Source organism: Bos indicus, chromosome 8, assembly GCF_029378745.1.
Source record: "Bos indicus isolate NIAB-ARS_2022 breed Sahiwal x Tharparkar chromosome 8, NIAB-ARS_B.indTharparkar_mat_pri_1.0, whole genome shotgun sequence".
In the NCBI taxonomy this organism is placed as follows: domain Eukaryota; kingdom Metazoa; phylum Chordata; class Mammalia; order Artiodactyla; family Bovidae; genus Bos; species Bos indicus.
In genome coordinates, this window is record NC_091767.1 from 9,265,099 (window position 1) to 9,279,981 (window position 14,883).

Here is a 14,883-nt window from a genome sequence, read left to right on the forward strand (position 1 = left end):
GTAGGCATTCTCATCGTCTTCATTTTAAATATGCAAAAGACAAGCACAGAGTGGTCAAATTGCTTGTCTGGCCACACAGCTGGAAACTGTTAAGGATGGATTTGAACCCCGCTTGATGCTTGAGCCCAGGTCTTGACTGGGACAGGGAGTGGCTGGTATAGGATAACCTGTGGATTTATGAAGATCTCTGGAAGAGGTAACTTTTGCTTTGCCTTCAAGGGTGATTTCAGCAAACAAGGTGGGGAGGGCAATCCAGGCAGAGGAAATAATTTGAGCCTGGGATCAAACACAATATTGGCAGGAAATGAGTCTGAAAGAGGTCGCAAGGTCGCCAATGCCATTTTTCAACTGTTTGTTTTCAGGTGAGGTATCAGCTCATCGACAGCTTATGTCTCAGTACTAACCGCAAGGGAGAGGATGGCGTTGAAGCAGAAGGGTATTTTACAAGCTCCAGAGAGCGAAGCGCGCCCGAAGCCCTGCCGGCCTACCCGAGACCACCGACGGGGACTACAAGTCCCGTCATGCAGCGGGGCGCGCCGGGAGCCCCGGGCCGGCCCCACCCCTCCACAGGCCCCGCCCTTGCCCCGCCCCTCTCGCCCGTAGCCCCCTCCCGCCCGGTCAGCCCCAAAGAGTTGCCCGGTGGCCGCGGCAGACGGAAGCCGAGCGAGAACCTCGGCGGCGGCAGGATGGGAGACTCCAAAGTGAAAGTGGCCGTCCGGATCCGGCCCATGAACCGAAGAGGTGAGAGCCCAGATCGCCCGGGGCCGCCGCGACGGAGGCGGCAGGTGCCTGGCGCGCCCTTCCCTTGGCCCCGGCCGCCGTGTGGGGTCCGGCCGGCCCCGCCCCTGAAATCCGCGTCCGGGCGAGGGGGCGGCCAGCGCACCCCGAAACCTCGTCCCCCGCGCCCGCCCCGCCTGCGCGGGACGCCCCTCCCCTCGCCGGCACCGAGTCCCGGGGCGCCGCGGGCTCCACGTCCCATCCCGCTGCCCTTCCGCCGGTGCTCCCGCCCCGCTGCCCTTTCGCCCTCCCGTCTCCCTGCCCTTCTAGGAGTGCGCCCGCATCCAGCGCCCCGGGCTCGCTTCCTCCTTCCCCACCCGGTCCCGGTCCCGGGTCCCGTGCCCCGCGTGCCCCTGCTCGCGGCCCTCCAGCTGTCAGAGCGGCCCCGCCCCGGGGGTCCTCGCCCTCCGGCCTGGCCGGGACAGCCGGGGACCCCCAGGCCTCACGTCGGTGGCCCAGGCGTCCAGACCCCGCACCCCCGTGGCTCGCGGCAGGAAAGAGAGCAGGGAGTTGGGCTTATTCCTGAGAAAGCGCTCTAGAGAAAAACTCCTTCCTTTTGGTGTTTCACTTTAATATCCCTTTTAACCTGGACGGTCAGAAAGACTTGTAAATACTTTGATTGAACTTGGGGAGAGGAGTTGCCCGCCCCCACCCCATCCCCCGCTTTTTTTTTTTTTTTTTGACTGTTGAGAAAGTTTTGCTTTTGCTTGAAGTCATATTCGTCATCTCTCAACAATAAATAGCTTAGGTGCCAAGATTCTTGTGAAATTGTATCTTTCAGGCATTCTCTCAATTCTGCAGGGAGGGTAGAGAAAGCAGATAAACCGAGTACATTTTAAATCCTCTTTAGAAAAGAGTCAGATGGAGTAGAGAAAACCTAACTCAAGTCAGAAGAGGTGGGCTGGGCCTTGGCTTTAATGCTTAACTAGGCTCGTGACGGGACAAGTTACTTTAAATGAGATATTGAAAACACCTCCTATACCAGGTAATACTAGTGGGGGGGGGGTGGGGGGGAAAAAAATCATTAGAGTCCCAGGAGATGACTTTTCAATTGGTAAGGCTCTCAGTGCGAATATTCGTGTAAGTAACAGAATCATTAAGTCGTTTTCACAACTTATTTGTTCATAGTTCAGTGTGGTTTAGGTCTGTGTAGAAATTGGTTTGCTTTCTGGTTGTCTTTGCTGTATGTTGAGACACACAGATCAACAGGTTGACTCACTGGCTTTTTTTTTTTTTTTTTTTTGAGTTGGTGATTCCTCCTGTCGTTGCTTGGTTGGCTAAAGGCTGTCAGATGACACACAAGAATTTTTCCCTAAGAACTTAACTACTTTACCTTCTCAAAGAGTGCACGTTTTGGGTCTTCAGTCTTGGCCTCACCAGCTGCACACTCTGACAAAATGAAAGAACTTAGATGAACCATGAAAGTTTCCGAAAGCTTCTGGTCTTAAAGCAGTTCAGGCAGCTTTATTTCAGTTCATTTCAAGCATATTACCATCACAGTGATTTAGAAACAAAACAAAACACGAAGCCACAGAAAAGGCAAAGTAGCTGGGATTTGATTCTGTAAGGGTGATTTCAGCACATTTAAAAAATTTCCTGTTCACCGAAAACTTGGGAAATGTCAGTGCTAAAAAGAGGCAGTTAACTCTCAATTAAAATTCTTCATTCTTTCCCTCCCGCTGCTTTGAATTTCAGTTTTCCAGGGGAAGTACTATCCTTTTTACTTACACATAGTCATTGATTAGATTGTAAGTGTCAGTATTAGAGTTTCAAGGGATGCATAGAGTAATACTTACAGTTTTGGAGTAGACGTTAGCTGTTCTTTTGAACTCATTTTAAAATTAAGGTGTAAGCATAGATCCTTTACCCTTTAAATAGAAGTGCATTATTTGTGGTAAACTGCCTCTTTGATTTAGTGCCATCTCTTACAGTTCCTGAGTGCATGTGGACTTTTTTTTTTTCAGTGATTGTTATAGATAATTAAAAGTGGTTCTATTTCTGTTTTGTCCTAAAGGAGTCATTTACATACATCTCGAGGATCTAGTGGAATACAATGGAGTGGAATTCTGAAGCCAGTGATTTTTAAACTGCTGTGTAGAGTTTGCTTAAAAAGGCTAAAACCAAGCCATATTCCTTTCCAGTAATTATGAAAAAAATTATTTGACCAATTATTACTTCTGGGAAAACTAATGTATTAAGTAATAGTATATAATTATGGTGAATGGTAAACTTTTCGTCATAATTGTTTCTCCCTTGGCAGATTAGTGCCAGAAGCAATCTCAGAAATGACTCTTCACCAGTGAGAATGAGATGAGACTGGATTCCTGGGATGATGTAGTTTTACTCTATAAAGACTTACTTATTTTGTATAATATTTTTCTCTTTTATTTTTCTTCTATTAAAAAAAAATTTTTTAATTGGAAGATAATTGCTTTACAATATTGTGTTGGTTTCTGCCATGTATCATTCTGAATGATTCTTGGAATCCCATTAGCTACCTGTTGAGGAAAATCTTAAATTGGCAAAAAGTTTCTAGTGTACCATTAAGTTCTTCATGTGATTCAGTATCTGACTGGGCTTAGGTATTAAGGTGGATGGTTGGTTTCTTTCCATTTGCTAAACTTTATGTGGGCTTGGGGAACTTAGTTATTTGAACATTCAGCTTTAGGTCTACTTCAGTAATAGCAAGAATTGTAATGATTAATGAATATGCATTTGTCGGGAATATATTTCTTGTTATACATTTTAACATTATACTAAGAAAACAAACAATAAAAAGGAGGAAGTCTCCAACATTCTTTCACCATAACAATTCACACTCGTTTTCTTATTTTCATTTCAGTTTGTATTCACATGCCTGTGTAATTTTACATAGTTTTAATACTACGACTTTTTGTTTTTGCTTTTCTTCCTCTGAAGTATGAACTTGAACAGCTGAAGTCAAAGGGGTTAAGCTTGTTTTGTCATGAGATCTGGGAGTTCTGTTTGCAGTTCTGTTTGTTTGTCTTTTCATGTCATCTCTGAGACGTGTATAGCTCACCAAGTAACCTGGCTGTGTTCTGTGTACTGTAAGGAACACCTGTTCATACATTATTAACCAATCTAATTATTAAATGAGCCGAAGTTTTACACGAATAACTGATGGCACTAGTTAGGTCAGCGACATCTCCTGTTCAGTAATTTGATGTTTTATAACTTTAGATGGCTTAAAAAATATTTAATATTCATTGAATGCCTGCCAGGTGCCTACCTTATATTAGATAGTATGGGATTTTATTGCCTTCCCTCAAGGGACTTCCTGTGGCTTAAATGTGTGTGAGATTAACTATCAAAATAAATCTAGGTAAAAAACTGTTTGGGAAATGTATTTGCTGTCTACCTAACCTGAGGTGTGATGAAACCAAAAATTACATTAGAAATTTAGCTAGAAAGAAGAAAAAAACAGTGAAATGGGTTATTTTGGGTGTTAGGAAGCATGGTCAATACGTTTATTTTAGCAGGGATTTCTCAAGGGTTTGGTTTGCATTTCAGTACTTGATGCAGTGAAAGTCACGGAGAAGAATCATCATTATGGTGAAAGATACAAAGACTAATGTCAAGTAGAAGTCAGTGCTTAAGTGAATTACAGTCTACTATCTCAGTGGATAAGATATTTATAGACGTTAAAAATGATGAAAATCAAAACCATTTAACAAGGAAGACTTCCTTGTGTTAGAAAAAGCAGAATGTAAAACAGTATGTGTAACTGTATGGCTGGACCTACTATTATAGTACTACTATGTAAAAATACCAACAGGAACGGGCAAGGGCTAGAAAGAAATGTGGAAAAATGAGATTGGGTGTTCTTGTTGGGGGAATTTTATTTCCTAAACACTTTCTCTTAGTGTTGGCTGCTATTAGAGCATTCATATTTTTAACGTGTGCTTTACAGTGGGGCTTCCTAGGTGGTTCATTCATTAGGACTCTGGGCTTCCTCTGCAGTGGGCACAAGTTTGATTCCTGATCAGGGAACTGAAATCCTGCATGCTCCGTGGCATGGCCAAGACAAACGAAATAAATACAGTGCGCTTTATGTTGTATGCTCATGAGGAAATGACTGTCCTATGAAAAGATAGGATTACAAGGTAAAAACACCTGTAGCAGATTGCTAGTGACTAAATGCCAGGTGTATGAGAGGGAGATGTAGGAATTTAGAAAGATCCCTCAAAGCCTGGTGATTAGGGAAGTCTTCTCTGTGGAGGGAGGGAGCTTGTGGTTGGAACAGGTTTCCCGTGGGAGAAGAGAGGAGTAGGGGAAATTGGTTCTTTGAGAAGGAAGTACGGCCTGAGAGCAAAGGCACAAGGGGAGGCTCAGAGTTGAGGTAAGCCTGCCAGGGAGGAGGGCTCTGTCAAGGGGACAAGAGACAGGTGAGATTAGAAAGATCAGGCGAGGCTGCAGGGGGCCCAAAAGTCTAGCTTCAGGGTGGCAGGTCCATGTGCCCCGTTCAGCTTTTTATTAATAGAACTTTGTGTGGGTCTCAAGACTCAAGCATGATGAGAAAGATAGCCAGATCTCAGGGCAGGTTGCAAAGCCTGGGTAAGGTAAACTGATTCGGGGCATCGCTGGGCAATGTGGTGAAAAACGAAGCCACCAGAGAGGAAGGAGACCAGTCAACACCAAGTGAGCAGGCGTGAATCCGAAGACAGATGAGGGAGGGAGGGCCAAAAGGGAGAGGACGTATGTATATCTATGGCTGATTCGTGTTGAGGTTTGCAGAAGGCAGCAAAATTCTGTAAAGGAATTATCCTTCAATAATAATAATAATAATAAAAAGGCGAAACTGGGACTGTAGGAGGACCCTGTTGGAAGGACTGTTGGAAGACCCCGGTGGTCAGTGAGGAAGCACATGGTGATCCCCGGGAAGGCAAGGGGCGGGAGGATCTGTTTGAAACAGGAAGGTATTTTCTGACTTGGAACCCACTGCTAGTTCTGAAGCGTTCTCAGAGAGAGATAACTGGTGTTGGAGTTAGGGATTAGGGGTGACTGTGGATGGAAATTTCTGATATATTTTCTGAAACAGAAGACTCTTGTTCTCTTAGCATCTGCTCGATATGCTAATAGAGGACGAGACACATCTATCACAACATTCTTCTGTTTCTACTGTCAGCTCAATGACTGAAAGTGGGATTTATATGCATTGGACCAGAGGCTTTGGGGGAAGAAAGTACAAGTTTATCAAATCAAAATTTGTTTGAATTGGCATTTTATGTTCATCCCTCCCCACTGCTCCATTCCCCTACCCCCCTGCCTCGACTCGCACTTCCATAAAACAGTGACCAGTGACAGCTTTTCCATTTCTTAAGTTCTGAAGATGGAAGAAACCACCGGCAAAACTATTGGTTAAGCAGATGAATTGAGCTGCTTACTGGGTGGAAATGGATTTATTATTGATCTCTGTGCTCGCTGATCAGTTTTCCTTTGTATTCAAAAGAGCATGTTCTTAAAGCTTGGCAGGCAGAAGCAGTGTAATCATTAGGAAAGTGTCTGAAACTGGCTGGTGTAAGGGACATGAAGTCCACAAATTAACTGGTACTGGGCTTTAACTCTCAGAAGCTGGTGGTATCTTTAAAAGCTGGTATTGGCTCGGAAGGTAAAGAATCTGCCTGCCGTGTAGGAGACCCAGTTCAATCCTAGGGTCAGGAAGATCCCCTGGAGGAAGAAATGGCTACCTACTCCAGTCTTCTTGCCTGGAGAATCCCATGGACAGAGGAGCCTGGCAGGCTACAGTCCATGGGGTCACACAGAGTCAGACACGACGGAATGACTAATAGACGGAATGAATTAGCCTATTCAATTTAACATGTGTTGATTGGAGGAAAAAATAATAGCTACTTTTTGAGAGTTTTCTATTTGTGAGCTACAGAGTTCATTCCTTTTTATACATTGTTCTTGAAATAAGTTTGAAAGGTGGTTACAGAATTTCTATTGAACACAATCTCAGAGAAGTTAGGTAACTTGCCCAGAATTACAAAACCAGGATTTTGAAGCCTGAATTTCTCCTGTTTTGCCATTAAAGCTTGTGCTTTTACTACTATATCAGACATGATGATCTTTAGAGGGATGCTGCATTCCTGAGTTTGCGTAATTTTCAAAGATGTGCACGATATATGAAAAGCATAAGTCATGATCTTTGACCAACAGAACGTACTGTCTGGTTGGTAGTAAGAGGTACACAAGGTGAGTCAGTTATAAGGATACAGTACATGCATGCTATTTGCTAAGTTGGCTTCAGTTCAACTCTTTGCGACTCTATGGACTGTGGCCTGCCAGGCTCCTCTGTCTATGGGATTCTCTAGAAGAATACTGGAGTGGGTTGCTGTGCCCTCCTCCAGAAGATCTTCCCAAGTCTCTTATGTCTCTTTCACTGGCAGGTGGGTTCACACAGACACACACAAGAATATAGTACACAAGTCAGCAATAGTGCTTTTTTTTTTTGGCCTTGCCAGACGGCGTGTGGAATCTTAGTTCCCTGACCAGGATTTGAACCTCTGCCCCCTGCACTTGAAGCATGGAGTGCCAGGGAAGTCCCAACAGTGTCTTATGAATTAAAGAAATGGGGGTGGGACTTGAAAATGATGAGGAATGGGTTGAAGGCAATTGACCAGGAGGAAGACAAGGCAAGTGGGGTGCATAGCATGAGTTGTTGAACTTAGCAAAAGGTGGATGCAGGAATTAGCCAGATATTTGCAAGAACAGTGGGGAATTTAGCTGTAAAAGTTCAAACAACAGGAAGCATACAGTATCTGTGTAAATAACAGTTAAAGAGAGTACTGAACTAGATTATTTTGGTCAATCTTTCCAAAAATGCTAGGAGAATTTATACGATAACTCATTTTACAGACAAAATGGAAACTTGGACAGAGTTACTGCTTGCACCAAATCACATGATTATCAGGTAGAGGAACGGAGGATTGGAATCTGGGCAGTTGAACTCTGGAGCCACAGCCTTTAAATTCTGTGCTTTCTCGGAAAAGCTGGAAGAATGTGGCGAGTGGGGGACGAGAGGAGTGATGGAAGGTGGCTTCACTGAAATCAAGAGGTTTGTGGGGAGCAGAGCAGAATGAAGTTATTGAAGTGAGGCTCAGGCAGATTCAGGGGGGATCTCGGACAGGATAAGGGGTGCAGTGACTGTAGGTTTGTTTTAGGTAAAGTTGGTGTGTAACATATTAGTTCCAGGTGTACAACTTAACTCTTAAAACGTGATCTCTACAATAAGTCTAGTAACCATGTCACCAAACCGTTAGCTCCCTTCACCCAGTTTACCAGCCTCCAGCCCTCTTCTCCTCTGTAACCACTGGTCTGTCCTCTGTGTCTGTGAGTTTTGTTTTATATTCTTCATATTTATATTTTTTATATAAATGAAATCATACCGTGTTTGATTTGCTTAGTGCATTCCTCGGAGTCCATCTGTGGTGTCGCAAATGTCTAGGTTTTTGAAAGGGGCAGTGGCTCTGTTACAGAGATGCTCTCGGAGGAGAAATTAAGGTCTGCATCTTTACCTTGCTCACAAGCTGATACATGAGCTTGTTGCTGTTAGATGGATGCTGGTGAAAGACACAGGACTTTGGGGTCAGATTTTGCCTGCAGATCCCACAGGAGTGATGTGGAGGGGTCCAGCAATGTGGATGCTGAGCAATCAGTGGGTTTGGGTTGCATCTGAGGAGCACTGAGCTGGGGAACCCCATTGCTCTTAAGCGGTGAGCAAACCTGCTATTTGTCCTGGAAGTTGCTGGCTGGGACCGCACTCCTGAGAGGTGGGCGAGGCAAAGTGCCTGTGTGGCCTTGCATTTCAAGGTGTGAAAGCAGCCAGGATTTAGGAAATACAGTGCAAGTTGCTCAGTTGTGTCCGACTCTTTGCGACCCCATGAACTATACAGTCCATGGAATTCTCTAAGCCAGAATACTGGAGTGGGTAGCCTTTCCCTTCTCCACGGATCGAACCCAGGTCTCCCGCATTGCAGGCGGATTCTTACCAACTGAGCCATAGGGGAAGCCCTAGGAAATTTGGGATGACTGCAGAGCTTCCAGTTTAGATGACTAAGTGAATGAGTGCTGGTGTCACCAATTGAGATCTGAAATGTGGGAGAAGCAGGTTTTAAGGTAGAGGTATGGGCAGTTATGAGCTCTATTGTTAGACATTCAACCGTATTTAGTCAGTGCTGATCACGTGCCACCCACTGCACCTACAACTTCAGATAAGATGTAGTGCATGCCTGGAAGAAATGTAACAGACTTGTTGAGTTTTAGGTTCTGAAGTGCAGCCAAGGGGTGGATCGAGAAAGCTGTTGTACAGGAGGCTGAAAATAAGGGACTGGACTTTCGGGTAGATTTGGACGTTGTTACTATATTTAGAAGATCTTATAGAATACCAAATCAAGGCATGTTCCTGAAGGAGGAAGTCACAGAGGCTGAGAAGACAGGCGTAAGGAAAAGCAGGTGAAAGGAATGTGGTGGCCCAGGGTGAAGAATGGAAGAAGAATAATTTTGACTGAATGAATGAATTCCTGTTGGTGTGTTGGTAGTGGGCCAAGAAATCAGTGTGTGTGCTCATATGGAGGCAGTGAGCATACGTGAGTTTTCTTTCAAGAAATGCCATATAGAAAGCCATGGTAAAGAATGGTCTTCTGGAGATGAGCAACAGGCCCCCCCGCTCCCCACCAACCCAAGACTGGGAATTGTTTGAGCCTTTTTATCAATAGAGAGAAATAGTCAATAGAGTGGGGAATTTTTGAAATATAGAGGGAAGAGGATAATTATACAATGGGGAAGCCTTAGAGTGTTTGATTTTCTTGGTGAGGTAGAATGTGAGGTTATTAACTGTGAGTGAGAATTGGGTTGGCTGGGTTCTTCAAAGTCGTGATTAACTAGAAGTGTGGCTGAGGGACTTGAACCATAGTTTACATCCATCGATGGTGGTGGGACCATTCCTTCTGAGCTGTTTTGAGATGAATTCACCTATCAAAAGTGTGTAATTCAGTGGCTTTTAGTGTATTTGCAGAATTGTGCAATGATCACCACTATCGGATTCCAGAACATTTTTTATCATCCCTATGGGAGACACTCTCTGGTTAGCAGTTACTCTCCATCCACCCCCACTCCCATCTCCTCCCCTCTCCCCGCAGCCCCTAATCTACTTCTTGTCTCTGTGGATTTCCCTATTCTGGACATTCATATAAATGGAATCACATGATTTATGGACTTTTGTATCTGACTCCTTTCCCTTGGCATAAGTCCTTTAGGACTTATCCATGATGTAGCATGAATCAACAGTTCATTCCTTTTTAAGGCTGAATGATATTCTGTGGGGCTTACCTGATGGCTCAGATGGTAAAGAATCCGCCTGGAATGTGGGAGACCTGGGTTTAATCCCTGGGTTGGGAAGATCCCCTGGAGGAGGGATGGAAACCCACTCCAGTATCCTTGCCTGGGGAATCCCCAAGGACTGAGGAGCCTGGCGGACGGCAGTCCACGGGGTCCCAGAGAATCAGGCTGAGTGACTAAGCACAGCACAGCAATATTCTGTGACGTGGATGTGCTGCGCTTGGATGCCCGTTCTCAGTTGATAGGCATCTGGCTTGTTCCCATTTTTTGGCTATTAATGAATCATGAACATTTGTGTAATGTAATAATAAGTTATTGTGTATTTTCATTTCTCTTGCGTATGTATACACATAGAAGTGGAATTTCTGGGTCATGTAGTAACTCTAACTTCTGTGGAACTGCTTGACGGTCTTCCAGAGTTACTGCACCATTTTACATTCCCTCCAACAATGTGTGAGGGTTTCAGTTTCTACATGTCTTCCCCGTCAGTTTTATTGTCCTTCTTTTTGATTGCCATCCTAATGGGTGTGAAGTGGAGTCTCATTATGATTTTTGATTTGCTTGTCCCCAGTGTCTAATAATCTTAATTAAGCATCTTTTCATGTGCCTGTTAGCCATTTGTATATATTTTCAGAGATCTCTATTCAAACCCTATTCTTATTTTTTAAATTGGGTTATCTTTTTTTTTTTTTTAATTATTATTGAATTCTTAGAGTTCTTTATATGTTCTGGATGCCAGTCCTGTAACAGATATGTGATTTGCAGATATTTTCTTGAGCATGTGGGTTGCCTTTTCATTCTTTCAGTGGTGTCCTTTGAAGCACAAAAGTTTTTCATTTTGATGTGGTCCAATTTATCTGGTTTTTCCTTTTGTTGCTTGCGCTTTTGATTTGATTGCTAAGAAACCAGTGCCTAACTCACAGTCATGTGGATTTAATGTGTATATTTTCTAAGCGTTTTATAGTTTTAGCTGATGCATTTATTTAGGTCTTTGATTTGTTTGGAGTTAGTTTTTAAAATTTATTTTTGTTGGCTGTGTGGCTTATGGGATGTCAGTTCCCTGGACCCTTGGCCGCAGAAGCCCGGAATCCTAGCCATCAGGACACCAGGAAACCCCTGGAATTACTTTTTGAATGAGGGTGAGGTAGAAATCAATTTGATCTTTCCGCATGTAGATACACAATTATCCTAGCGCCCTTTGTTGAAATGACCATATTTTCCCCTTGGATTGTCTTGGCACCCTTGTTGAAAATTAGTTGACCATAAGTGTGACAGCATATATCTGGATTCTCAGTTCTATTCCATTGATTTATATGTCTGTTCTTAGGTTAGTACCCCACTGTCTGATTAGTATAGCTTTGTAGTAAGTTTGAAACTGGTAACACTGGTCTTTCTGGTTCTTCTTTTTTCAAGATAAATTTGTTTATTCTGGTTTTGCCTTCCACATTTTTAAAGACCTACTTCCTAACCCTGTGAAGTCGATTGGTTTCTTGAAAATAGACTCAAGAGTATTTCAGTTGTTTTGGTGTTATCATTTCTCTTCCCCTTACCAGGCGTCTTGTCTAGGATTTTCCCTCAGTCCTAAGTTATTTCTTTAGCCGTATTAGAACTCAGTTACATTTTATCTTTTGTTTATTGAATAGATTCTCATGTTCAGTGGTAAAAACATAGAAGTAGGTGATTAGGATATTTTATACATCTCTTACTAGAAAGCAAACTACTACTTTGTTTTTTTTTCCTGTGTGGCATCACATCCCTTTTTTTCTGCTTGGGTCATTGTTCGTGTCCAGTTGTGTCCAGCTCTTTGTGACCCTGTGGACTGCAGCTCACCAGGCCTCCCTGGCATCACATCCTCTTTTTCTCCTTGGGTCAGTGTGCCTCAAAAGGGGCCCAAGCCACTTGTAATTATAGTAAAGAACTATAAGTCTTATTTCCTATTCTAATAAGACTACTACATTCCCTTTGGGAAAACAAGCTCTTCCATACACAGACATGTAAAAATACTAAGTTTATGACACAGATTATTGAAAATAGAACTATATAAAGCATGCAAAATTTGCAATCTAAGATGTGACTCTTACAGATATCAATAATTTACTATCTTCCTTTTAAAAATGGACAATTGTGAATTTAACAGTAAGTTATAGATAGGTAAAGGGAGGTTTATTTGTATTTCTGAGTAGGTTTGGTCTGAAAATTATTATTAATTTTCTGGAGAATTAGGCAGATTACTGAATGGACAACTCGGAATTATTTTGTCCGCTCTGAGAATGATGCATCTCCCCAGACAGAACATGAGTTATGTAAAGGGAGTCTCCCAGGCCCTGCCCATCTTTGACTGTGATGTCATTGGAGACAGAGCCATCGCATTGAAGAAAGACTCATTTCAAATTATTATTCACTTTTACAAGGTGACTAATTTGCTGGCTGAGTAAACTGAATTGTCAGCTGTTAATATTTTATTCATCTTGAGGAACTTGACCTAGAAAAAGATCCTGTTTGGAAAATAATATGGAGTCTTCAATGTTAGTGGAGTAAATTTCTATCTGTCCGTCTTTTTCTAAGGACCGTGGATACATCAAAGCGTTCATTGGTTCTGAGTACTGTAAAAGTTGATTAGTCATAACATAAACTTACAGCACTTACAGCAGTACTCTAGGATCACTCTCATTTTTTATTGCTTTTCAGACATAGTGCTGATTAAATACGAATCTTACTATTTTATGCTTCCCTGGAAGTAAGCTGTTGTCCATGTGTTACTTATTATACTAATGATGAGTATTTAGTACTATTTTTTTATTGTGGTAAGATAGATATAAAATTGACCATCTTAAACCACTTTTAAGTGTACAGTTCAGTGGCATTAAGTACATTAACATTGTTATGGAACATCACCACCATCCATCTCTAGAACTTTTTTATCTTGCAGAACTGAAACTCCATACCCGTGAGATACTAACTCCCTGTGGACCCTTCAGCCCCACCCCTGGCAGCTTCTGTCACACTATTTATCTCTGACTTTGACTACTGGAAGTGTCTCATACAAGTGGAATCCTGCAAAACTTATCCTTTGTGACTGGTTTATTTTTCTTAATACAATGTCTTCAAGGTTCATACATGTTTTAGCACAATTTCATTCTTTTTAAAGATTGAATCATTTTCCATTGGAAAAAAAATATATACATATACATATATACACACACACACCACATTCTGTTTATCCATTCATCCATTGATGGAAAGTCGGGTTGCTTCCACCTTTTAGCTGTTGTGAATAATGCTGCTGTGAACATGGGTGTTCATGTGTGTTCATGTTCACTTTCACACTGTTTTTACACGGGTAGAGCATAACAGCTAGATCTTTTATCTTTTTAACCAAAGTGTTGTTCCAGACTAAGAGGAAGGTGTTTATCTTTTGGATTTTTGGTAGGTGTTTAAATTTTTTTCTTTTTTTAAATCCAGCTTAAATTTAAGGCGTAAATTTGGCATTGCAATTTTTTTTTTGTATTCTTATAATTTATTTAAAAAAAATCTTTCAAAAAGAAGGAATTGGCATTGCAATTTAATCATGGCTTTGCTTTCTAAGGGGCTTCCCTGGTGGCTCAGACGGTAAAGGGTCTGCCTGCAATGCAGGAGACCCGGGTTTGATCCCTGGGTTCGGAAGATCCCCTGGAGAACGAAATAGCAAATCCATTACGGAACTCTAGCCTGGAAAATCCGTGGGTGAAGGAGCCTGGTAGGCTACAGTCCATGTGGTCGCAAAAGAGTCAGACACGACTTTACTTTCACTTTCTTTGCTTTCTAAGAAATATAGAGCAAGAAGTTTTCCATGGAGAAGGTGTCATATTTAGAATTTTGAAGCAGTATAATTTTATTTAAGCATTGATGACATCTAGATGTAAAATGCTTTTCATATATTTGACCCTTAATTTTTTGTGTATGTTAGTCACTCAGTCATGTCTGACTGTTTGCGACCCCATGGACTATAGCCCACCAAGCTCCTCTGTCCATGGAGTTTTCCAGGCAAGAATACTAGAGTGGGTTGCCATTCCCTTCTCCAGGGGATCTTCACGACCCAGGGATCAAACCCCTGTCTCCTGCATTGGAGGCAGATTCTTTACCGTCTGAGCAACCAGAGAATCTGACCCTTAAACTCTCTTCACTGCTTTTATTTGCTTGGATGTGTGTCCTGGATGTTCCACCCATATTCTAAACAGTATGTGGAAAACCTTCTTGTAACAGCACTTGGGTGGAATTTTATTTGATAATAAAAACTGAGCAATAAAGAAGTGAAGATAGTTGTTTATAATTTTAAAGGCCACCTCCAGAGGGTTAAATGTAGAGACTTTTGTTCGGGTTGCCCTCTTTAGGACAAAATGAGCTTAGGTTGACTATATTAGCTATTGGATAGTTCTTTGAACAGAGAAGGCAATGGCACCCCACTCCAGTACTCTTGCCTGGAAAATCCCATGGATGGAGGAGCCTGGTAGGCTGCATGCAGTCCATGGGGTCGCTAAGAGTTGGACACGACTGAGCGACTTCACTTTCACTTTTCACTTTCATGCACTGGAGAAGGAAATGGCAACCCACTCCAGTGTTCTTGCCTGGAGAATCCCAGGGATGGGGGAGCCTGGTGGGCTGCCGTCTATGGGGTCACACAGAGTTGGACACGACTGAAGCGACTTAGCAGTAGCAGTTCTTTGAATTATAAAGGATTTTCTGGGAATTAGTTCCTTAATCATGCCA

At 42.7% G+C, this 14,883-nt stretch overlaps 1 protein-coding gene across 2 annotated transcripts in view; it reads left to right on the forward strand.

Moving 5' to 3' along the window:
* The first annotated feature begins 368 nt into the window (after nucleotides 1–368).
* The window catches only part of KIF13B (kinesin family member 13B), a 209,989-nt gene continuing 195,474 nt past the window's right edge, over nucleotides 369–14,883 (forward strand). For both annotated transcript variants that reach the window (XM_019965813.2, XM_019965815.2), the window contains exon 1: nucleotides 369–741. In XM_019965813.2, coding sequence (XP_019821372.2) covers nucleotides 522–741 — 220 coding nt within the window. In that variant the 5' untranslated portion in view covers nucleotides 369–521. The remainder of the gene's footprint in view (nucleotides 742–14,883) is intronic.